The sequence below is a fragment of the Passer domesticus genome, chromosome 4 (genome assembly GCF_036417665.1).
Source record: "Passer domesticus isolate bPasDom1 chromosome 4, bPasDom1.hap1, whole genome shotgun sequence".
NCBI classification, from domain to species: Eukaryota; Metazoa; Chordata; class Aves; order Passeriformes; family Passeridae; genus Passer; species Passer domesticus.
The window spans coordinates 54,767,450-54,791,680 of NC_087477.1; the positions used below are offsets into that span (position 1 = coordinate 54,767,450).

The 24,231-nt window shown below is 37.7% G+C and overlaps 1 protein-coding gene across 14 annotated transcripts in view; it reads right to left on the bottom strand.

The window, feature by feature from the left end:
- The window catches only part of SLC7A2 (solute carrier family 7 member 2), a 52,853-nt gene that overhangs the window by 18,759 nt on the left and 9,863 nt on the right, over positions 1–24,231 (bottom strand). For 3 of the 14 annotated variants that reach the window (XM_064418040.1, XM_064418039.1, XM_064418041.1), the window contains exons 3-4: positions 1,364–1,754; positions 3–158 (exon numbers count right to left, since the gene is read on the bottom strand). In XM_064418040.1, the coding sequence (XP_064274110.1) occupies positions 3–158; positions 1,364–1,739 (532 nt within the window). In that variant the 5' untranslated portion in view covers positions 1,740–1,754. The other 11 variants (XM_064418032.1, XM_064418033.1, XM_064418035.1 and 8 more) reach the window with 9 other exon arrangements.

A 24,231-nucleotide genomic window follows, 5' to 3' on the forward strand; every position in this document is an offset into this window, starting at 1 on the left:
ACCTGATAAAAGTAATATAAGGAGTACAGCAAAGAAGTCAGGATATTCTGCTAGCCCAGAGTAATTCATTTTAAAGTAGGCACTGAAGAAATGACCAATCCGTTTTCCAAGAAGTTCATCAAAGGTGCCACTCCAGGCTCTTGCTACACTTGAGGTACCTTCATAAAACACATGCATGTTTAGGGTTTTATATCCATACAGTGGGACACAGATACTTCTACTGAAAAGGAAACAAAACTAAGCCTGTTGCTACTTGTATTTTAAAAAGCAGAGCCTGTGATGTTTGCTTTGCTGAAGAATTTCAATGTTTAAGAATTTTGCTTGCTAAATTGTAACAAGTTCTTCTAGAACAAAAATATAAAATTTTTCTTTGCCTCATTTATTCCCAAAAGATTTCAGAAATTATTTCTGTGTCATTTATGCCTGATCCTGGAAGAAGTTTATTTCTAGCTATTTCTAATTTCTATGACAGATGTTAAACAATAAAAAGTAACATAAGAAAGCACTTTAAGAAAGAACATAAAGGAAAGTTTGCCCACCTACAAGTAAAGCAAAAAAAAATTACTAGCAAGACATATGTTACTAGAATGTGTATTTAAAATTAACACTCTCCTGTGGCAAAGAGTTCATGGCCAAATACAATTTGGTCAATCTTATTTGTATAACTCTCCTCTCAGGAAATACATTTTAATACAATACTGGGGAACATCAGTTTTTGTAATGTAATTGTTCATACACAATGTAATGGAAGTTTGGAACACATTCCTCTGGGAGAAATCATTTTAAATCCAAAAATGTTATCTCTGCTGAAGCACTGAAATAGCTGTTTGACTATCTGCCATATAAGTATTCATTTTACTCAAATCTGGTAAATTTTGTGTTTTATCGTATTACCTGACAGGACAGCACTTAATTAGCACAATGATATAGTTAGTGCTTAAACACCATGACTTTCCTGTAAGGAAAAGTGGACATTTACAGGACTCCTGTGAAGTCCCTGTAAATGTCCTTGCTGTATACATTTTTAAAAAATGTTTATTGGTTTTACTGAAATTATTTTTGCTGACCAAAAATGGCAAATAAATCTTGTTTATTCCTGTGCATCATCACAGAATTGTCTGACACAATCTTCATACAAGGTATGTGGTTCATATGTCACACTGTTACAAAAATATCCTGCAAAAAACCTGCTTGCAATGGTGATGCATAGAAGGAAATAACCTAATCAAATTATTTTGGTTATTTCATCTCAACAGGACTAAAGAGTAGCTAAGTGTAGAGACAGAAAAGAAAAAGAGCCCAAGTCTGTATCTTATCTGCTGTCTCTGAAACCCCTAGGACCGGTGTTAGTTCTTAAGCTTACCTATAATATAGGATAAAACGAGATTCCAGCCAGTGATAAAAGCCCACAGTTCACCTACTGTAACGTAAGTGTACAAATATGCAGAGCCAGTCTTGGGAACGCGAGCGCCAAACTCGGCGTAGCAGAGACCTGCCATCACAGACGCGATGGCAGCAATGAGGAAGGAAACAATGATGCTAGGTCCAGAATCAGATTTGGCTACTTCTCCAGCAAGGACATAAACACCAGCGCCAAGGGTACTCCCTACTCCCAGGGCTATAAGGTCCAGTGTTGATAAGCATCGGCACAGCTTGGTGTCCTCAAGGCTTTCGCCGCCAATGTTCTTCTTCCGCACCAGACACCGAATAAAGGACAGAGCTGTTCCACAGGGCAACATGGTGGATGTAGAGCTCTGAAATAAAGGAAATTGTTCCAGAATGCAAAAGGTAGTGTAGACTCTGTTGAAAATCAATGGGAATAAGTATTTGCATGAAGAACTTTAATCACATCTACTAACTAATACATTCACACTGTTTTGTGACATTAGATAAGACGGCATATGCTTTTCCCCAGGAAACAAATTAGGGATATACTATTCCTAAAGCACTTATGTCCCCAGGGAAAGAGATCCATTATCCTGAGGTTTATTACATTGCTGTAAAAAAGAAGAAACTGTTTATAATTATCTGCTAATGGCCACTTCTTAGCCACTTCTAAAACAGAAACAGCCTATTATGTCATATATCATAGAGCCTTTTAAGATAAGGATCAACACCAGCATAAATAAGGGGTTTTGGAATCTAAAACTAAGACTGTGAACAGCAAAAGTTTAAAATACATTATTCTGAGAGCACCAATTCAATATCCTTTTGTCTTCAAATACATAGCTTTTGCCTTTAGTATTTGCTTGAGTGAGAACGGCTTCAAAGCAGATTAAAATAGTGTTCATATTCTCTCATACACCAGTGAAGTTTCCCAGATCTAACTATCCTTACAAGAAATCTTTCACACTTCTGCCTAACAATCATCTAACAAGAACTGATGGGCTAACCCTTCCTTCCATGCCAGCTGCAGTTCTTCAATATTCTCAGTGCCTGCCACAGTGTGGGATGCGATCAGCTCTAGCACACAAGCTCAGAATCTGTGACCAACCTGGTTCTGGGTGCCAGCAAGTGGCAGTGTTTCTCTGGCCCACAGGGTGCCTGCTAGGAGCAGTAGTGATCAGCTTCCCAAGTAAAACAAATTATCACTGAAGGTCCAAAGCATTTGCTTGGGAGGGATGACATCAGCATCCCGTAGAAAATAATATTTTAAAGAGGCAATATTAATGTACAAGTTCTGTCTTCATGTATTTGTTTGAATTGTATTGTTGATGGATAAGAGTTTGGTAAGAATCAAGCAATACCATCTGTCATCTTCCCAAACTCATGTTTGTATTTGCAACTCATACCATAAATATCTATACTCTACTCACTCTTTGTTAAGTGAAGTGGGAAGTGAAAATCTATTTAATTTAGACTAAGATATTCTGCTGGTTTATTTCTTCCTGGTCTCTATTAGTTTCCTAGAGCAGTAAAGGACATTTCTACTCACACTAGTTCAATCCCCTAACAGGATGACTTTGTAAGAAGATGGATAGCTCAATTAACAGTGCTTCATCCTAAAACAGAGAGTCAAAAGCAGAGAGTATCAGGAACTCTCCCATCCTGATTGCTTCCCTACAAGATTGCAAATATCTCTGGATATTATGGTTTTCTCTGCTGAGAAGGAATCTCTATGGCAAAATAAGAGTTTTTCTGCTTCTGATTTCTACTTCTTGGGGAGAGGAAAGAGCCTAGTTCTTGCTAGCCACAAGCCAGTGAAAGACACTTCGACAGAAACCCAGCCTTTCTTCTTTAGTCTTTAGAAACTGGAGCACAACCAAAGACAAAGTTCAGTATACAAACTTTGTGTCGGTAGAGGAAAGAAAAAAACACCTCATGTGCATGGCAAACTTCTCTTTGTAAGTATATCCATCCTAACGCAGACTTGACAAACACGTGTCCTTTTACAACCACTGAAATCCGGCACATCTTCCACAGTTTCCTACACTTAGTATGTCTAAACTCATAACAAAAAATGCCTGAACCCTGCTCCACAACTTCTGTTGCTGCATGCCAAGTGCAGCACTGTACCTCAGGCATCGCCCCCTTTCAGATTTGGCTGCAACATTCCAAACTTCATACTTGATAAGACAGTGCAGCAGGAAGAACTGATGAGCTTACAAAGCTCTCTGGCTTAACACCGGACCAAATGACACAGCTATGAGGTGACAAGTGTCTTCAGAAATAACTGAGAAGTGTAATGTTTTTAAGTGTCCCTTGTAAAGCAGATCCTTTAATGCATTACCCCTGCAAGAGAACAGCCTGAGCAATGGCTCACTGCTAACGTGTGCTGACTCACAAGCAGTTTATCAGTACAGTGAGACAGAGAACATCTCGTCCTAAAATACAAACCTACAGGAGCAAAGAAGGTAACAGCTGGGTGTGCCTTTTGGTGGCAGCATTGTCCTAGACAAGCTTATACTGACTGCCACCACACACTCTTATAAGGGGTCTTATTCCTGCAGACCTACAGATCTTATTCCTGAATTTGGACAAATATCAGTTTTCTTTTCTGCTTATCTTTATGGCAGAGAGAAACATGAAGTAGGGCAAATGAGCATATTTAAAATTGTCCCTCTGCTTTTTGACTAGCAGGTTTCAGTATTTTCCTAACTGCTCCTTTATTTTTCCTCCTTTCCCTGCTGCAGCCTCACTGTGCCTCATCCTAGCATACAACTGTGGGCTCTGCTTCATTTTGGCTTCTATTGTTGTGCGCTCTGCCAGCGCTGGCCTGGGCCCCTGCTGAATGTGCTGCACAGCTGAGGAGCACTGGATCTGCTCTGAGCCTTCCTGGGAAGGCACATTTGACAGCCTGGGAAAGGGGGTTTTTGATAATTACACTGGGTAATCAATCAAGAAGGAAGTGAGTGCTTTTGAGGCATCTCTGGTGCACCTGTCCTACATTTCTTGGAGCAGAGGTGGATACCTGCCTGCTTTTGAACAGCAGTGTAAGGCATGTAGCCTGCAAGGACCACCAGTCATGGTGCGCTGTATTGTTCATGCAGTTTAAACAGAGAAAACATTGAATCCTCATCTTATACAGAGTTTAAAAATAGGCAATGCGTAATAAGAAACCACAAAGCAAAAAGCCCTTGAACTCACTGACAGTATGCAGTTATTTCTAATTAAGATGTGGAGACAACCTGATTAGTGTCTCATGCAATCCAAACTGTGCTAGGCTCCTCTTTGAAGTCTGCTTTACAGAGAGCACTGCGTCACAAGCAAAGCAAGTTTCACTTTGCCACGAGCAAACAGCTGTGAAGTCTCTTTGGCTCCACATCTGCTGGGTCACCGCACTTCTGAAGGCTCTTTGGACCAAGTTTTAATTTAGCTACAGGTTACGCTATAAACACTGAATACACCTCCAACAATCCTTCAAAAAAGGCAAGGTTCAGTTCAACTGCCTTAGACTTGAGGACCAACGACCAACCCTTACGGAAACAACCTCCTTCCTTGAACAAATTCCTAGAGAGAACGGCTAAGCTATCCACACTACAATTTCGTTTTACCCCTTCAACCCCCTTGAACAAAGATACAACAAAGAGGAGAGTAGGACATAATTCAGACAGGAAAGGAACTTGACAGATTTATCTAAAAGGGGGAGGATAAAACAAAACAAAACTTTCTTATGTCTGGTGGACTTTCATAGTATTTGTCAGAGTACCTGAATAAGTGGGTATTTCTCCAATCCCTCTTGGTCTTCATTGTCTTGGTTACTTTTTTTTCTCTACAACATCTGCTGATAAAATCATCTTAATTTCAGCCTCTCCTGGCCAACTGTAAACCAGATAATTTACCGCTTGTCCCCTACACCTCTGGACGCCAGTCCAAGAAAATAAGTTTAGCCTTACAATTCATACCAGCCCTTGGTTCAGGTGGATAATGAGGAACATTTAATCGTCATCAGTTGTTAGCCCTCTTACGTCAGAAAATGTTTGGCATCAAAAAATTTGTAACTAAAAACACGATGCAAGGGACAAAGTCTCTATCTGCAAAGATTATATTAATATTTAAACCTGCCTTGACTGTTTCAAAGTCATATAAAATCTACCATTTCTGCAAAGTATTTTTCATGTAAAAATAACCTAATACAACCTCCTATCCCACACAAAATTCAAAAAATATGTGGATATTGGAGCAAAAAAAGGTAACTTACATCATGTGCCAATAATTTTATTTCCATTAAAATAAAAATTTAATTTGATTGTCTCATACATGGTTTAAGTTAGTACACATTAAACCCAAGCTAGACATGGGAAAATCCAAAGTTTTGCTGCAGTTGCTATTTAACTTTTCCCACAAAATTTTCCATTAAAAATTCTAATAAAAAACCATAAAAATCTCATATGGAAAGCAAATGTTATAAAGCAATATGAAACCTCTGAAAGTTTTAGTACTGTTGAGATTTATGTTTAATGATTTTTGAAGCCAAAATAAAATAAAGATATTTTACTCAAAACTATTCTGTTGAGCTAGTATTATATTATATACTATTAATCTTATATGCAGTAGTTAAATATGTTAAACACCATATCAATTAAAGACAAAATACTCCAATAAGTTTGTAACATATAGAAAATGGGAAAATACAAATATACACTGGTTAATACAGATTCATTTAGCGTATTTTTTTCAGCCTCATTTTTTCCTAAAAACTCTGTTAAAGTTTATGCATTTTTTCCTATTAAGTACATGTAGCATTATTCAAAATTGCAGTATTACATTTACTAGATCTTGTGCAATAATATATGAAAGTAAGATCTTGTGAAATAATGCAAATAATACAGAGATGAAGTAAAACTAGGTATAATCTATGATTTACGTGTGTGTACACACATGCACAGGTAATACATTATTTTACTGCAAGTGTCCTAAAAATTCATGTGGTGCCCAAGACTTTCACAAAACTCCTAACGGCTTGAAATATTTAAAGTAGTGTATTTCAATAATAAACCATAAAATTGGAAAGCAGCACCTGTAACAGAAATATAAGATACATAAAAAGGAAAAGCAAAGCAAGTTTTATCATTCAAAAAGCAGAAACACCTTCTAGGCAGACTGGGAAGGAAAATATAACTGCATCTGATATATATTAACACAGAATCTTTACCAAAGACAGAATAATGCCATAATGTAAATAAACTGCATACCACAGCTCTTGCTACTCAAACAGCACATATGCTAAAGGCAAGGTTCCCCACGATAACCTACGTTGCTTTCAGGTTACTTCTTTCAGCAGTAAACTTCATTACTAACCTGATTCAGAACAACTTCTGCTGGGCAAATTTCTGCTCCTCTTACTCAGTCCCGAACTCCTGCTGTCATAAATAGAAGAGTAATGACTTAAAGTGATTTTATTAAAAGACTTGCTTTAAAAGCCAGCTGCAGATGGTGTGGGAGCCCTCAGTGTTGAGGGGTGGAGGCTTGGCAGCCCAGGTGATTGGAGGGCTGCTAGCTGGCTAGCTATTTGCCCAGCCAAGAGGCAGGGAGGGAAGGAGGGAATCTCGCTGGCATTCAGATAAATCCTATCTGCTCTTCATGTCTCCATGACACAAAACCCAACTAGAATGCCACTTCCTGCATTTAAAATGCCTGTGTCAGGGAAACTAGGCATACATTCTGAAGGAAATGCATGGGGAAATCCCACCATGATACCCTTCCATTGCCCTTGTGAAAAAAAAACTGGTTTTGAAGCATATTGAAGGATGCTTTGCGATGTTTTGAGACCTGAGTAAATTTTAGAAGAATATATGTAATTTTGAAAGTATTGCTGTGGCTAGAAGCAACACAGAAGGCAATATATTTACAGAGATGGTTTAGAGCCCATTCTGTTGAATTGGGGTAGAGGTACCATAGATGATCTTCTCCTTTATATGGCTTGAAATGAAAAATGCTGAAGGCTGGACTTAGAACAAGCCAAACATTCCTGTGACACAACCAATAAATAAACCTGAGTTTCTTAAAAATTAGCCTCCAGAATAAACCAAACCCCAATGTATAATTTTCAGCTCTATTTTTATTACTTCCAATGGCAGACAACCCTACTCCAAACATGTAGTAGTATTTCCAGCCAGTATTGTTCACAGCATATTGTTTCCTTCTAAACACTCATGTTTCAATCACTTTAGTTTTGTTCAGCTAACATAACACAAACCTTGCAGAGAAAAGTGCTAGGCTTCTCATCATTAAAAAGTCCTTCCTAGGAAAATATGTAGAAAAACACATAGTGTAGCAGCCCATTGCAACTTTCTCTCAGTTTTTACTTTTCCCTTAGTGTAAAGTCTGCCAGTGCTCCAGAAGCACAGCACTTTTTGCTTCATGAATAGCCCTACTTCCTGCAGGCACACACAAGGGAAGAATACAAGCTTTCCTCAGCTCTCCAAGATCCAAGCAGAAATGCATCCAAGAAAGTATGCTTCACAAGGATGGGCTGTGTTTCAAGACAGGAGTCCAGCTTATGTTACCCAAGCCCATTATCTTCTGACAGGCAAAAACATATTAAGAGAAAAGGTCTTTGTAGCTGAAGGTCTGCTGATGTTGACCTCATCCTTGTTAAAGATGAACTTTATCTCTTGCACAGTTAATACACAGTCAGAAGACAGAAACAAGAAGTTATGCTACAGGTTAGGTTTCTTGTACAGAAATGCATGGCAATCACTTTTAAGGAACATCACTCTGACCTGTGATAATATCTAGGCATTTTTTTAATCAAACTAGCACTCTCTAACAAGTCTATGAGTGACTCAAGAATTACTCAGGTGATTGTTGAATATCTCCAGTGAAGACTCTGAATCTCTCTGAGCAATCTCTGACCATGCTCTGGTCATCTGCACAGTAAAGAACTTCTTCCTCATATTTAGCTAGAACTTCCTGTGCATAGTTTTCTGCCCATTGTCACTTGTCTTGTTGCTTATCTCCTATCTCCCATCTGTGATAACAATTCATCCCTGGTAGCACCAATACACTTACGGATCATTACAATGACAGGACTGAGATGCTTTGGTTTATCTGACTTTCTAAAACTTAATCCTGAGAACAGTAGCACACAGAAGCTGCACTGCTAAAGGCATTTAAACCTAGGTCCCTCCTGACTCCAATCAAGAGGCAGGGAGCACATTGGCTGGTGAAATAAAGTGACTTACATCTGCCCCACCTCGACCTACCACTGTGGGGTAGACCAGTGTATCCCCAGTGTTTGGATCAAAGGTCCCACAGACAGACACTCAGACATAGTTTTGGGTGTGTTTTCAGTAACACATGCTCAAAACTACAAGAGCACCGTGTTGCCACCCAGCAAAGGTCATTTTTGTAGATTCAGCTGAGAGCTGTGTCTGTGTGGCTGAGGGTGATCATGAAAGAGATGATCATAAAGGGCTGGGTCTAGTGGGGGATCAGTGAAGGATGCCCCAGGTGCTGCTCTTCGGACAAGCCTGAGCAGACAGAGTGCTGTCTGGTGGCAGCTTCCTGTACAGCATACCCAGCTTCTCTGTCAGAGGAGATTGTTGTTTCTCTCCAGGAAAGAGCTGTGGTAGATCCACTTTGTGCCTCCCAGTTTCCTTCCAGTTACAAATCCAGCTGTGTTTGGACCAACAACATTAAGTTCTGACTTTAGAGACTTTTCTGCTCCTTAGAAACTACATCACTTGGATTAATCTAAAAAGCCTCATCTAAGAGGTCTCTGATTTACATACCCCAAGGACTTTTGTAGCACATTCTTTGCATTAAAAAGTTGATCAGGAATTCTCTTCTTGCCAGGAAACAGTTGGCCACATTAGAGGGAATGAACTGAAGGACAAAATTATTTTATTTTCCTATGAAAGGCTCCTTTTAAGGCTTTTCCTTAGAGTATGAACATATTTGTATACAGTTATGCAGAAATTCAAGCACAGAGGATTTTAATTTTACAAAAAACCCCAAACAAATAATTTAGGAACTTGCACAAACTGAAACAGAGTTCTCAGATGCCCAAGTGACAAAGTGATTAAAAGCTGCTCTGTTGTTGGTTCTGACTTGTCTCACATGCACAGCTACGGGCTGAGGAGTTTTACATAACTGAAAGTGCTAACTGTGCACACGCATATCCATGTGCTTGCCCATATAACTCACCAAAGTTAAACATGAACAAAAGTGCTTGCAGGCCCAGGCCTTAGTGAACCATGGCAATCTCTCCACTTTGCAACCAACTGTAACAAACTCAACTTTTGTCCTGCACAATGAAAAATAAACACATGTTCTGTACACTTTGTGCAGCTATGATGGGTTATGAGAAGATGTACTGGTATTCATAAGAGGATTCATCGAGTAGCCAGCAAGAATCTTTTCAAGATAAAGTAATGACATTTTAGTGGTTGTGACTTGTGGTTCTGAGAGTAAAAACCCAGTGCAATCTGTGTGCTAATCTACATACGATAATAATAAACATTCAAGAGAGAAAGAATCTTTATAAAGCTTAACAGTAGTGTAGGCCATCTCTATAATGTTATGACAAGATCATTTCTCAAGAGAATAAATTACAATTGAACACTTTTAAAAGGATTTCCATTTTATTAAAATAAAAATATATTTTAGATTGCTTCTCATGGTTTAAGCAGATTACTAAAACTAGTTCCTACAAAATATTGTACAGATTAAAATAAAATTATCACTTACCAAGTCCCTCAACTTTTCTTTAATAATTCTTTTTTTCAATTTGTACTTAGGAAGATACATCAAATCCTGAACTTCTGTAAGATAAATTTATAAAAAATAAACACATACTACTAGACTAATCCAAGCAGTAAGAATAAACCTGAAATCCTGCAACATTTAATATGTAGCAGGAAGAAGGGCTACATTATCACAAATTCCAGTTAGGCTTTTTAATCCAGGAATGAGTAATTTAACCTAATATTAAGCATGTCCCAAACAGCTACTAGCTGCCTTTTGGTGAATTCCAAATATTCCCAGGGGTCTAAAGGAAATTTTTTTTAGTGCTGTCTCACAGTGCTGTCCCTAAGTCTAAAATCAGATTTTTTGAGAAGGAAAGTAACTATTTAAAGCCATGCTTTCTATTAAAAAAATCCACACATACTTTTTCAGCCTTGAATACAGGATAAATATAGATAGAAAATTTAGATTAAAAAGTTTGTAATATATACAAAGAACAACCAAGAAAATAAAATTCAAACCTAAGACTTGATCTGTAATTGAAAATAAACTATGATGCTATGTCTTGCAAAAACTGAAATTATTCTGTTTTGCATCTCCCTGGACACCTGGGAAAGGTGTGTCAGATGCAGCTCCACATTGCAGCTTGGGCAGGAGCAGGAGAAGGCACCACCAGCCAGCTGAAGCATGAGGGCACTTCTCCCTCAGAGGCAGGAAGTTACAAACAGGCTTTCAATAAGAGCAAGGACAAAGATCTAACAGAAAACAAACTATTCAGGCATGGTGGATTTTTTGTGGTGTAAGCTATTGGGTAACATCTTACTCTGCTTTTTTATAAGCCTGTTTGAAATTACAACATATTGGACTGAAGTAAACGTTAAAAAAAAAAAAAAAAGTATTCAATTTCTGACAACAGTCCATGTTTGAGCCAAATGTGTGATTGCACATCTAAAGGCCACTTAGGTAGGTAATTAGGCACATTTCATAGAAATCATCCCAGCCTATGTAAATTCAACTGACATTTAAAAGTAGTACTTAATGTCAAAAAAGACAGAACACCAAGCTTTTTTACCCAAATAATGAGGCTCTGGCTTATTAATTATTAAAAGTTGTATAATCATGTATGAAGATAACAGTCTTTTAGCTATTTTGAATGTGCTTCATTTACAACTTTTTAAGGTCACCCTGTTCCAGATATCGCTTTCTTCACTACCTGAATTAACCAACTGAAAGTTTATTTCCCAATCCTTCTGTAATACAGGACTTCCTTTGACTTACTGTTGTTAATCCCAGGCAATCAATCTCTTTCCTCAGTTTACTTGGATTTTTTATTGCTGGAATATTGGTGAGGGGTTTTGGTTTTTTGGTTTTGGAGGTTTTTTGGCTGTTCTTTTTTTTTTTTGAGTTTTTGTTTATTTGGTTGGTGTTTTTTTCTGGTTTTGTTTTTATTTTTCTTTAAAAATTTTTAAACTGGAAAAGCTAAAAATTATCTTTTTTCCCTGTATCAAAAAGGGAAATCTTTCCAGTTACTATCTTTAATTAGCATTTTTTTCCTATAAAAAACAATTTCATGCAGAAAATTTCTATTAACTCCATTCCTACTTAACAATCATTTTCCCTTCCGGAAAATTATATGAAGGTTGCTTTTTTTTACTTACTCTTTTTAATCAGTAACAGAGCTTTACCTTTCACCCCATGGTTACCAAGTTTTTACTAACAGCCTCTTGTGTAAGACACAAGCAAAAGCCTCTCAGAAAGTTAAATCAGATCACTTCCCTGTATTGTGTTTTGTTGAAAACCTGACAGAATCAAAAAATAAAACTCTGAAAAATTAGTAGAGATGTATTTACAAATACAGTCCTGGAATATTTTTTTCTGGGATATTAGGAAAGATACACAATGACTGCAGGATCAAATTTAAGTCCCAAACATTTCCCTGATAAAAATTTTACTGATTAGCAAAAAAGCTGGTGATTCTCTAAAAGGGACTTAGACACTGGTTTTAAGTAGAAATAGTGAGAATCTTTTCACTTGCATAAATTCCTGAGGTGGCTTCTAGAATGTCTATAGAATCTATATTTTTTAAATGGCTTTGTTTGCACACTTCTGTGTGCTTCCACAGGAGAGTTGAAAAGCCCAAAAAATAGCCTAATCTCATGGTGCAAGAGTGGAAATTAAGCAAAGAACTAATGATTCACCTCATTTCTCTCTCCTCCCTTCTCAACCTCAGCTGGCTGGTTTGATGGCTTAGGTAGCACCAGCTCCAGGTGCTCCTACTCTGCTGAGGTTGTCCATCCCTCTCAGCCAATCTAACCAGTGCACCACTAATGGGCTCCACTGGGTCTTTTTGTTTCAAAAAACAGTGCAATTAATATTCTGTGCTGAGTCACTGAAAACTGTTTAAAGTAACTCAATTTCATATGTGTTGAAAAGGGTCCTTTCCCCTTATTTTCTGTGTGGGCCAAGAAAGGAACAAGAGTGAGTGGAGAAGAAAGAAAAGCTGAATATATATAATTTAAGACTAAAAGAAATCACAGATGATCCCAGAAATAGCCTCACTTACAAAAATATCATGGAGCAGGGGAAGGAAGGGAATTCCTATTACACATCTTATTTGTTTCTATATGAGTTTTTAAGGCACATGGAAAAGATGCCATCTCAAACAGTTTACCAAAACCCAAGAAAAATCTGGGTCTAATCAAGGTGTCACAACTTTCTCATAATGGAACATCTAAAATGAAGCATGTTTTAATTATCAGCCAAATACAAGAGTTTTTGAAACTTAAGTTTGCTTTCATTTGCTTATAGAAATCCAAGAATAAGATGCACAATATTTATATTCCATATTTCTTTTATCTCAAGCCAAAGGCAGTAAGAATTAATTTAAGGGATTCTTGCATAGGATGTTTGAAAAATCTCCTTTGAAATCAAATATTACTATGAAATAATGGCTAAGTATTTAAATTAGGATTCTTCGCTGGATCTGTACTGGACTTTAAATATTAAATCAGAGCTTGCTTCCATTCTGTGTGAAAAAGGAGCTGTGATATGCCCAGCACCACTGCCACACATGGCACACACCAGACATAACATGTCTGCTAAATGCACTGCTGTGATTTATTTTAGGTTTATACATCAGAACAATAGAAAACAACATAAACAGAAAGGATTAGTTCACAGGATATAAATAAGCTGCATCTGCAATGCTTAATCCCAGAAGCACTAAACAGCATTCTGTGGTCTGAAGTTACTGCTGTTAAAACCACCCCCGGATTCCTCGCAGTTACTTTCTGCACCCTGCAAAATCAAACACCACTTATTTCAAGTATGAAATCTCCAGAACAATAAGTCCCTGCAAAGTCACTAGAGCAACCCTGTTACAGAGCACTACCCTTTGACATTAAATGTGGACACTCTAGACAGACATTCTTAATATATACTGTACATATCAAGATCATATAAATCCAAATCTAACATGATTTATAACTGAGATAACTAATGCCAGAGCATTCCCTTTTCATTCTTGGCTTTAAATAGCACTACTACATTTAATGCTTCAGGAACAGAGTTTGAAGAACATTACAACCTTCAACTGGGTAATTTTTTGGAAAGACTTTCAAATTTCTCAGTATTTTTGAAGCAAGTGAATAAACAGCTTGATTGCATATAATATCTTATAAGTAGAACATGATTAAGACTTCAAAACACAGCAAAAGCCAGTACTGACCTTGACAGTTGCCCACTGAGATCTTGCTGACAGATTTCCAGGGCGGAATAGGTACAGCAATAGGTACAGCAAGTAACCCTAACCAGGCTTTCCAGAGAGCCTGAACAGGCTGCAGAGCTCCAAGATGTAACATAACATAGCATACCCTCAACATCTTTTGAGGGTACCTCAAAAACCCTCTGTGAACTTCCATTAAGAAAGAAGTGTCTATTGTATTTTGATCAAATCACAGCTATGCATGACGCTTGCATAACTGTGATGAAGACGTGCTTTCACATCCATGCAGATTTTACGTAACCTATGAAGACCAAAACATTGGCAGGTCTGCCTGAAGAAACCAGACCTCTTGGAATAAATCCACGTTCAGCAATAACATGAGAATCATTTCAGCAGAGCATTGAAGAAGCACAAGCACTGGTTCATAAAGCAATGAGTAATAACCTGTAAATAATAAATAACATACAGAATAGGACAAACATTTGAGAGAAAATCCAACTCAGGTGTTCACGTGTGTTTCTGTACTCCCAGCCAGCCAGCACAATAGTTCTTTACTTGCAACTTTATCTTCCATATAAATCATCTGGAGGTACTGAAAAAGCAAACAGTTTAGCAGTTCCACAGTTTTTCCAGGCGGCAGTTCTACTTATAAAAATCAAAAGTCATTTGGGCATTAAATTGCATTTACTCCACTTATGAAGTTACTTCACTGATTACCAAATAGCCCAGAGGAACAAACCACATGAATGTTGCCTGCAGTAATGTACCTGCAGTACTGACTGATGCCAGTTAAATACTAGCAGAAGTGTTTTCAGGGAAATTTGTGTCACATAGCAAAGAGGAAATTATTGGGACAGCCATTACTTTTCCTGCATGAAGATTGGGTGAAATACAAATTTCCAATTTTATTTTGTTGTGGCAACAGAAGATCCCATAAATGTGTAACTTTTTATTCTATCTTCAGCAAGCACAAAGCATCTCAATAAACATTCTATACCATCTCCTCCCCTCAGTAACTTTCTTCCCTTGCCATATCCAATGATCCTGAATGGCATGACCAACATTAGACTGAAAAAGTCAGGGAAAATCACACAGATCATTTCCTCAAACATCCTCCTCTAACTAAGGTGTACTGAACATAAGCAATACAGAACAACAAGCCCATTTAGCTACCAACTTCTCTCATATTTGCTCTTCAATTCTCTGTTCATATATTTCTTATCTTTCACTGCAACAAGTAGAGTAGCTGTCACCAAGGAGAGATCCTTCCACATATGTTGTGTGTATGTGGTTTTGTGTGTATTCATGAGCACAAACTACATTATTTCCCAGTTCCTACTATGCAAAAAGATACTTTTATTATGGCTGGATCGCAATTTTGGAGTAGAAGTGTTCTGCTTGCTCACTTTCTTCTCATGAGCTCTGGAGCAACAATAACAAATTAAGTTCCAGCAACCCGTGTAAGCAGAGGCAGGGTCTGGCCACAACACATTCCTTACCTGCCCCAGGAGAAAAAGGAGGCCCGGACAGAGTCACAGTCTCAAGGGCCAAACCCAGAGAACAAGCCACCAGTTGAAATGCAATGGTCTGAGAAATTACAGGCAGGAAAGATCAGACATCTCATTTTAGCAGCTGCTTGCAAGAAGCTTCGGACATCAGGTACCTTGTTTCATAGACAACTAGAATACAACCCCAAAGGGGTAAAATATTGAATGGAAAATGTCATAGAAATTCTTCTGATTTCAAAATGCCACCACTTCCCTTAGTAGTACCAGATGGAATATTTCAGCAACCTACTGATTTTTATTGAACCTGATCACTGGTTAATACCACCTGCAAATGATACATGTTCTCATAGTGCAAAAAAAATTTGGCATGAAGAGTAAGTACATATTCCTCATGGAAACACTATTAAAACATGAATCTTTAATTTTTCTACACCAGCCACAGATACTAATAAATGAATTTTGTTACATAAAATTATTGTAATCAATGTTAAATCCTTCATGCCTAATCTAAGAATAATTCTTAGCTAGTTTCAATGATAATCAATGCATCAGCAAGAATACCTTGGCTAAGACCTTTCTCACCTATGCATTCCTTTATTGGCCTTCAGAAAATGCCATTTTGGCATTTGTCAAACTATTGCTCTTTATTTCTGTCCCCAGAAACTTACCCAGCAATGCACATGCATATCTCATGCATCTCAATTTCCAGCAGCTGAAGAGGCTTAAGAAGAACCAAATGTTCCCTGTGATCAGACTCCCACAACTTCCAGCTACTTTCTTTTATTTCCATGTATTTTTGACCTTTTTCTATATTTCACATACATACTAGGTTCAAATTTTCATTATTTTTTGCCTACTTTAATCATGATTCATCATGCAGGAAAATACTATGATACAGTAATTGCTCCACTATGAAAATATTCTTGAAAATGTTTTAAATTGCTTCTAGCTATATAGTAAGAATTGTTTGTTTTGGCTCAAAAAGAACCCCTAACATAATTCTAATGTTTAGATGAAAAACAATTTAGAAATACTTTGATGATAAGAGAAGGAAAATCACTGCTGTTCTTCAGCATTTTTCCACTGAAATCTAAAAATAAGTCAAAAGACCAAAATATCTTCAGTTTTCAAACTTTATGTAGCCTTCTCAAACAAACCATCCAGAGATCAACATCTGTTAGTGAACTGCCTAAAACATTATCTATCATTTTTTTTGTAAAGAGGGGGGAAAAAGAAGAAAAATGCAGCAATTACTAGTCCGTGCATCATCCATTAGTAACAACATGATTCTTTTGGGTTATTTGGTCTGCGATAATAAACCATTTTGAAAAAAATGTCCTTGTTAAATGCTATCAATCTGATATACTTGAAAGACAAATAACAAGCCTAATTGAAGTAACAAAATGGGATGGAAGTCTGGAAATTCGAGGTAGGAAGTCTGGGTCTAGATAAAAGAATATGAAGGACAAAAAGCTCCATGTGATTTTCTGGATTAAGAGCAGCTACATACTTCCTAGCAAAGTTTCAGTGGTGCACAAATTGGACATGTTTTTTTGTGCTAGCCAAACACAGTTTTAGAAATCTATCATATACACAGCAGAATTTCTGGCTAGAACAAAAGGTAAAAAAATCAATCTTGAAGATAATCCAGGTGACTCACCTGGATTAATGGAATTAATTGTCATCTTCTTCTGATTTAGGCAGGGATTTATTCCTGAAGTCTAAGTTCCTCACTATTTCCAAACTCTGCATGCACAAAACTTTAAAAAAGAAGACAAAAATCAATGAAATCTGATGCTTTGCTTCAGCACTGCAGATACTTAAGGAAAATGGCATAGCAGCCTGCCTGTTGTGTACAAAACATCTGCAATTACTTTACCTCTAAATGATGGTAGATGTTCTACCTCCTCGTGTGTAACTCTCCAGTAGCATAAGCAGTCATCCGACCTCACCCTGGTTATCCCTAAAGATTAACTGGATGATGACACTCTACAGTCTCTTGCTGACATAATGTAGAGAGAAATTTTTGAAAATTGAGAGTACAAGTCTGAAAAAGAAAACTGCTGTTCTTCTAGCCATGCACTATAAACAGGTATTTCTTCTGAAATTTTCAAGACAACTAATTTTACATGTGAACTATTAGCTAGGTACTGTCCTGAGCAGGAAAGCTAAGACTTCACAAGGGTACAGTCAGTCAGACACATTTCACTTACTCTGCAATTCCCAACAGCTGCAAAGAGAAATGAAAAAAAAAAAAAAAACCAAAACAAGCTCCAAATCATTAGAACTGATCAATTATCTTAAAAGACGCCTTAAAAGACTGTTTTTTCCGGATGGGAATTACAGAACCCACCACAAACAGCAGACAACTGTGTGATGACCAGGCATACTTCTGAAAGGGTGTTCAGGGCAGGCCAACAGCAAATGGATGAATTGTCCAGAGCAGAAAAAATAGGTTTACTCCTGAAAGATATTGGTGGACTCTGCACTGGATTGCAATGATTCATATGAAACTGGTGACAGCTATTAGGCCAAAACATGAGAAAATGAGAAAAAGGCAGTAGAGCTACTGAGCCCAGAGATCAAACAGAACGAAGACAGCTACTCCTTCAGAAAAAAAAGGCTCTTTTAAAATTTTATTTATAACTTTGCTCTCTGATGATAGTTGTATGAGTGTGTGACATTAGAAACTTTGTCATGATCCAGACATAAATTACCAAAGAGCAGCAAATACATCTGAGAAAGCAGATAATTTGCCATTTCATGCCTATCACCATCAAATATACACTGGGATAAACGACATGATGACATGCCATGACTTCTTCAGAATTGAAGTAATTTTGTGCATCCTTGCATTCCACTTGTTTCTAATTCTATAATACAAACTCTGAAAAAACCAAACCTCTCAGAAAGCTATTTCATATGATTAAAGTTATGTTCTGCTAACAGGTTCTCTTCAAAGACATAAACAGAGCATGAAAATACCATTCAGCTGGGGAAATTGTTAGAACTATGAGTATGGCTCTTCCTAAACTTAGCTTAACTCAATTTGTTCACATTGCTTCTTTTCTTCTCCCCTTCCTTCCACAAAAGACAAAAGACCAAACAAAATAATGTTCAGTTTTAACTGCTTGGAAGTAAAACACAGCACATTCATTAGAATTTGTGTAAAAGCAAGGAGATGGACTCTAAGTGAATGTTATGTTGTGTTCAGAGTATTTCTTTGTTCAAAATTTATCAAACTGAGAATATGGCACACAAAGAAAGCACAAGTAACAAGCACATGCTGGATCAGAGGCTATTTGAAAAGGGCAATCAAGACCAAGTGAGCAGTCATGGATAAGGAGGAGTTAATTTTTGGCATTGGTGTGAATTTTGGAACAGTATAAAAGATGAAAAAGAAGATAGTGACCATAAAGATTATGACATTACTACCTCCTCAAAATGAATTGAACATCTCCCTAAGATTATAACTGGGCATTACATGGACTTCTAGAAGTAGGGTGGCCATCAGATGTTAGCCACAAATTATTCTATGACATCTATGCTTAATACAATTTAGCAATGCTCAGAGACAGCCAAAATTATATGCAACAGAATGACCAATCTGATGGGAAATGTTTTTAATACTCAGATTAACAGAAAATCTTCTTAAAAAAAAAAAAAGGAAGAGGAGGAAGGAGAAGGAGGAGAAGGAGGAAGAAGAAGAAATAAGGAAAAAGGAAAAAGGAAAAAGGAAAAAGGAAAAAGGTTGGGCTGTATCTTATAAGCAAATTTCTGTCCGCTTTACAGATTTTAAGCAGAGTTTTGAGAGTTTTGTATTATTACTAACAGTAAAATAACTTGGCGACCCCATTTATTTGTATAATTCTTGAGGTTGATGTGACTCAAATTCACGGAACTAATTTGTCTGGATAACAGCTTTACAAGGGTTCTGAAGAGTCTAGACATTTTCACTGTGGGAAAAAAAGATGCACAATCCATTTTATGCCAACTTTACAAGTAATATCCTGCAGTCATCCTGTCATATTACAAATTGTACTTCTAAAGTCAACAGCAGATAAACTAAAGCGTTTGAAAGTAGCTGTGTTTGTGCAACACTGGAAAGTATAAAGGCAAATGGAAACAGCCTTTGCTTCAACTATTTTGTAAGAAATGATGCAGCAAAGAAAAAGGTCAGTTATCTGCAGTGCTATAGACTCCACACAACTTAATTTTTAAGGCACGTGAAATTTTACCTAATGATAATATGACATGATGTGATATGAAAAGATATATGATATGAAAAAAAAGCTACTTTTCCAAGAACTACTTAACTATGTTATTTCCTGTCTACACTGATTGAGGCTCAGGCAGAAGACATGGAGGATCCATGAGAAGTTTGAGTACTGTTTCTAGCAGTCTAGCTCAGCTAGACTAATTGGAGAAAGAAAAAAGGAGGTGAGGGAAGAGCCAAATACTTTTTTTTTTTTTTTTGAGTTGCACATCACTCTCTCCCACTATAGCTGTAATTTTAGCTTACAATTAGGTTTTAAAACTTACCTCTAACATACTTTGGCTTTACTCCACTGTAGCCTGCCAAACTATTTTCCAAAACTGGTTTAACTAGAACTTTTTCAAACACTGCTGCCAAGATATTAAAGCTCCAGAACAGGAGGAAAAGGAAGAGTCAGGGTTTATTTATTTTAAAAAGTAAAAGAAAATACTTAATCCTTTATGCTCAATCCAGAAATTCAATTTATGCATAACCAAAAAGACTGAAATCTCTTCAAAATTAGGGCTCTGTCATCAAAGCACTTGAATTTACTACAGAAGTAGCCACATGGCACAATTATCTCTATAAATATACTCTGAGCCCCAGTTAAACAAAAACTTTTCAACTGAACTAAGATTAAAAAAAAATCTCTGCATTTATTCATACTGCAGTAATACTCAGCTCAGAATCAAAGCCTAAGAGCTTAATCTAAAAAAAAATTGATAACATTAGAAAAGTAGAGTTAAGCAGTGAAATGTACATGTGTTGGTGGGTTCATCTGTCTTCCTACAGATGCACAATGAATATGCCTGACTACCAAAATACCAAGATGCTCTAGTGTAGCTACTGCTGGTCAAATGAGACCAAACAAGAATAAGAGTGGAAACAGTACACTTCATCTGCCAAACACACATCCAGGTTTCTTTCATTGGTGCTTTTTAGATTATTCAGATTCAAAATTTTCCTTTACACAGCAAATGCAACACTTTCAAGCACTATCTTTACACTTCCCTCTTTTTGGCCAAGCTTCATGGAGGTGAACACTCCCTTTCTACATTGAGTCACATGGCAAAGACAAGGGTAAGCAGTAAAATTTGTTTCTGGGGAGATTTCAGTTAGACACAGGAGGAAAATTTTTCACATGAGCATTTAGTCATTGACATAACTTTCCCAGGAAAATGGTGGATTCTCACATGCTTTTAAGATTCAGCTGCATGGGGTGCTAGGCCATCTTGTCTAGACCGTGCTTTTGCCAAGGAAGATTGGACCAGGTGATCCTTGGTGACCCTTCTAAACTGGTTTTCTCTGATTCTATGTTTCCATCAGTGGAAGATCCACAGTCAGTCTAGAATAAGAAATTCCCTTCTTTGGGTACTAAATTTTATGAGAAATTTACACACACGTGCACACCAAGAACAGCCCAACCAAAAACCTTTATTTAAATTTCAGGTTGTCATACGTACCTCAATTTGCATAGAATACTGCCAAGGTAGACAGAGGTGGGTGATAAAATGTGCAGGAAAATCTCTCTTTTTCTGACAATTACCACCAACAAAGAGTGCCATTACCACCAACAAAGAGTGAATGAATGCATCAGTCTCAGAGCTTGGAGATCAAAGTGGGACCAGCTGCTGAACTGTCACCAAAATAAGTTTTGAATTAGAATCAGAAAGAAAGGGAGAGTCATGTACAACAACAGAAACCCCACTGATACCACAGAGCAACTGTCTGACTGCAGCATCCACAGGCAGAGCCAAGTTACCCTTGGAATGTTTACACTGGCATTTTTTGCTCAGATGCATATTTTCAGAGATATTTTCCCTGTCATCCAGACAATTCACTGTGCCTTGGTTCACTCCATGGAACAATCCCGAGGCATCCTTTAGTATGAAAGGAAATTTGGATATGTATTCCACAACAGCAACCAAGTACACTCCACATGGTAACGGAAATTCAGCCTGTAGCACCAGACATAAACTAACCTGACAGCCTCCCAAGTGTCCCACACACAGCAAAACATAAGTGGCATGGTCAGAGAATCCACAGCATCAGAAGTTTTCCTCTGCAGCTTCATTCCTATAGAGCTGCACCAGTTGCTGAAGTAGACAACTTCAACTGCCTCTGCATACAGATAATATTGAATGCTCAGGTGCAAAAGTTGCAGGCTGGTCTGCAACCCACCTGAATGCAAAGGTGCTTATCAGACAGTTAAGCTCTGTGCTGCCATTGCCTCATCAGCACCTATAGCACAGCTGGAACTAAAACCTCAAGCTAGCATTTCCACCAAAATAAGTGGTGCATCCTAAAACCAGATGCTCGCTCCTGCATTCTTTTCTTGGGCAAACATAAACATTTCTGTGGTGCAAAAAGTGAATTAAACCGGGGAATGGAGACACACTGGGCAGGCACTAAATCAATTTTGAATCACACTGGTTTCCTGATACAATTTACTACAGAGCTGCACAAGTTCTTGTAGCAGCACTACTGCAGGGTACATATGGAGAAGGATTAACTACTGTAAGCAAGACTTAAATATTTCAACTCTTTTTGGTGCAACCTTAACTCCAATTAAGGAGAAGATTATTCTCAAGAAAGGCCACAACAGTCTGAATGGCAAGATTAAAGTCTACAATGTAACACTGCAGCACTGTTGATGATGAATGACTCATAACAATGTGTAAAGTCTGACTCCATCACTGGTAGGAACATGTGCAAAAGACAAATCCATTTTAAGTAAACTTGGACAATTCAGTTTTTCAATACACAGCATTACTGGTACATCTTAAGGGAATAGAGATATTTAGAATGTAACAGTTACAAAAGTTACTTTAAGTCTTATTCCATTCCATGTTCTGTGAAATTAATTGAATACTGACACCACACCCTGCACCCTGATGTGGCATTCACTCATGGGAAGACCAAATGAATCTCCGACTACAAGTTACTTGATCTGAAATGCAAAAAAAGCATATTAAGGACACTACAGAAATAATAAAGTCATTATTAGTTCTGCTTTATTTATAAGAAAACACAGCCTAAGTTCTATTTCAGCATGCCTTATTTTCAGTGCACATACTCTTATTTTGGAACTGTAGGAAAAAGCAGCTAAGAAAGACAAGGACAGCAACCTACAGAGACTGCATTTGTATGGGAGGGGTTTATTTACTTTCTTATTTCAGTCTTCTGTTTCCACAGTTTCTGGAGAAGACCATTATGACAGCTCATCCCCGCCACATGCTGAGATGGTCTTAATACACGAACCTGGAACTAAAGTAGGAAGTACTGCTCATGTATCTAAATCCATACAAAGTAGACTTCTTCCCCTTTATGTCAGTTATAAATTTCTTACTGGCAACTGTCCCCCTGCTTCACAGGGCTTAGTATATACCTTTTTAGTACACAGTATATGCCTCAGTATAACAAAAGGGCTGTGGCAGGCATTTGGGTAGTACCTTCTTCCCACCATTGAAAGGCAAGCTGGTACACTGTACAAGCCTGAAGACACACACAAACAACCACTCCTTCCAGTGCAGCCTGGGACCATATTCTGAAACCTCAGTTTGAACAGTACTGTTTGACATTTTGCAACCTTGGGAGTGGGATTTTAACTCTATTGTTTCCACTTCTCCATTTCTTGAAGGCCATTACAACACCAAGTTTCACCTCTTCAGGCAAAAAAACTCTATTTCTTGCAATGTCTCCTACCTCAGAGTCTGTTCTCAGAACCTTATCTTTCTCTTCTGCCCAGTGATTTACTCAATTTATCAGCAATACTGAACCAAGCCAAATACATTTCAGCAGAACTGTATCAGTCACGAAAATACTAATGTCAAGGACTGCAGTATTTCTGATGGGGCAATCCAAACTTCCCCTTCCTGGGCCTCCAGAGTAGAAATCCATGGTAAAATATTCAGCCTTATGCAAGTTCCCTCTCTAAGTTTCATATCAAGGGAAACAACTTCTATAGCCTATCCAATTCACAGATTTATTTCCCAGGTTAGTTTTGGGGAGACTTATTTGTTATGGTTCCTGAAACCCTGCTTTCTAAAATTACTAAGAGAAATGCAGAAGTATTCCACACTCAAGCCAGCAGCCACGCTAGCTGTTCAGGAGAACATGACAGAAGTAGCATTGTGAATAAAGTTGCTTTATACCACCGTTTCAGGTCTTCCTTCAGCCTTTGGATTTGTTTTCAAGGGGGCGTTTACTATCAAAGAAGATTCTACATATAGCATGGAAGTGTGTCTCCAACTGCTCTGACTTCCCCTTTCAACTCAGATGATGTTTTCCAGAGTTTGTAGTCTCCTCCAGCGAGGTGATGAAATCCAAAGTCACATATGTCACATGCCCTGCTGTGCATTTCCAGAGTCCTGTTTCCCTCAACATAGAAGGAATCAAAGTACCAGGAGAAGTTCTTCTTTTACAGTTCCAGGTTTCTTTCCAGCCACCCCTCCAGGGAACACTATGAGCAACATTCACATCATTCTGTTCTTCTGCTGCCTTTCTTCTATTTGCAAACAGCTGCAATTAAGCCAACTCACTGGCTGTGTGCTCTCAGCAATGCCTGTTATCAAATCCTTAGAAAGCACAGGGAACACTAAAACCCACACTTC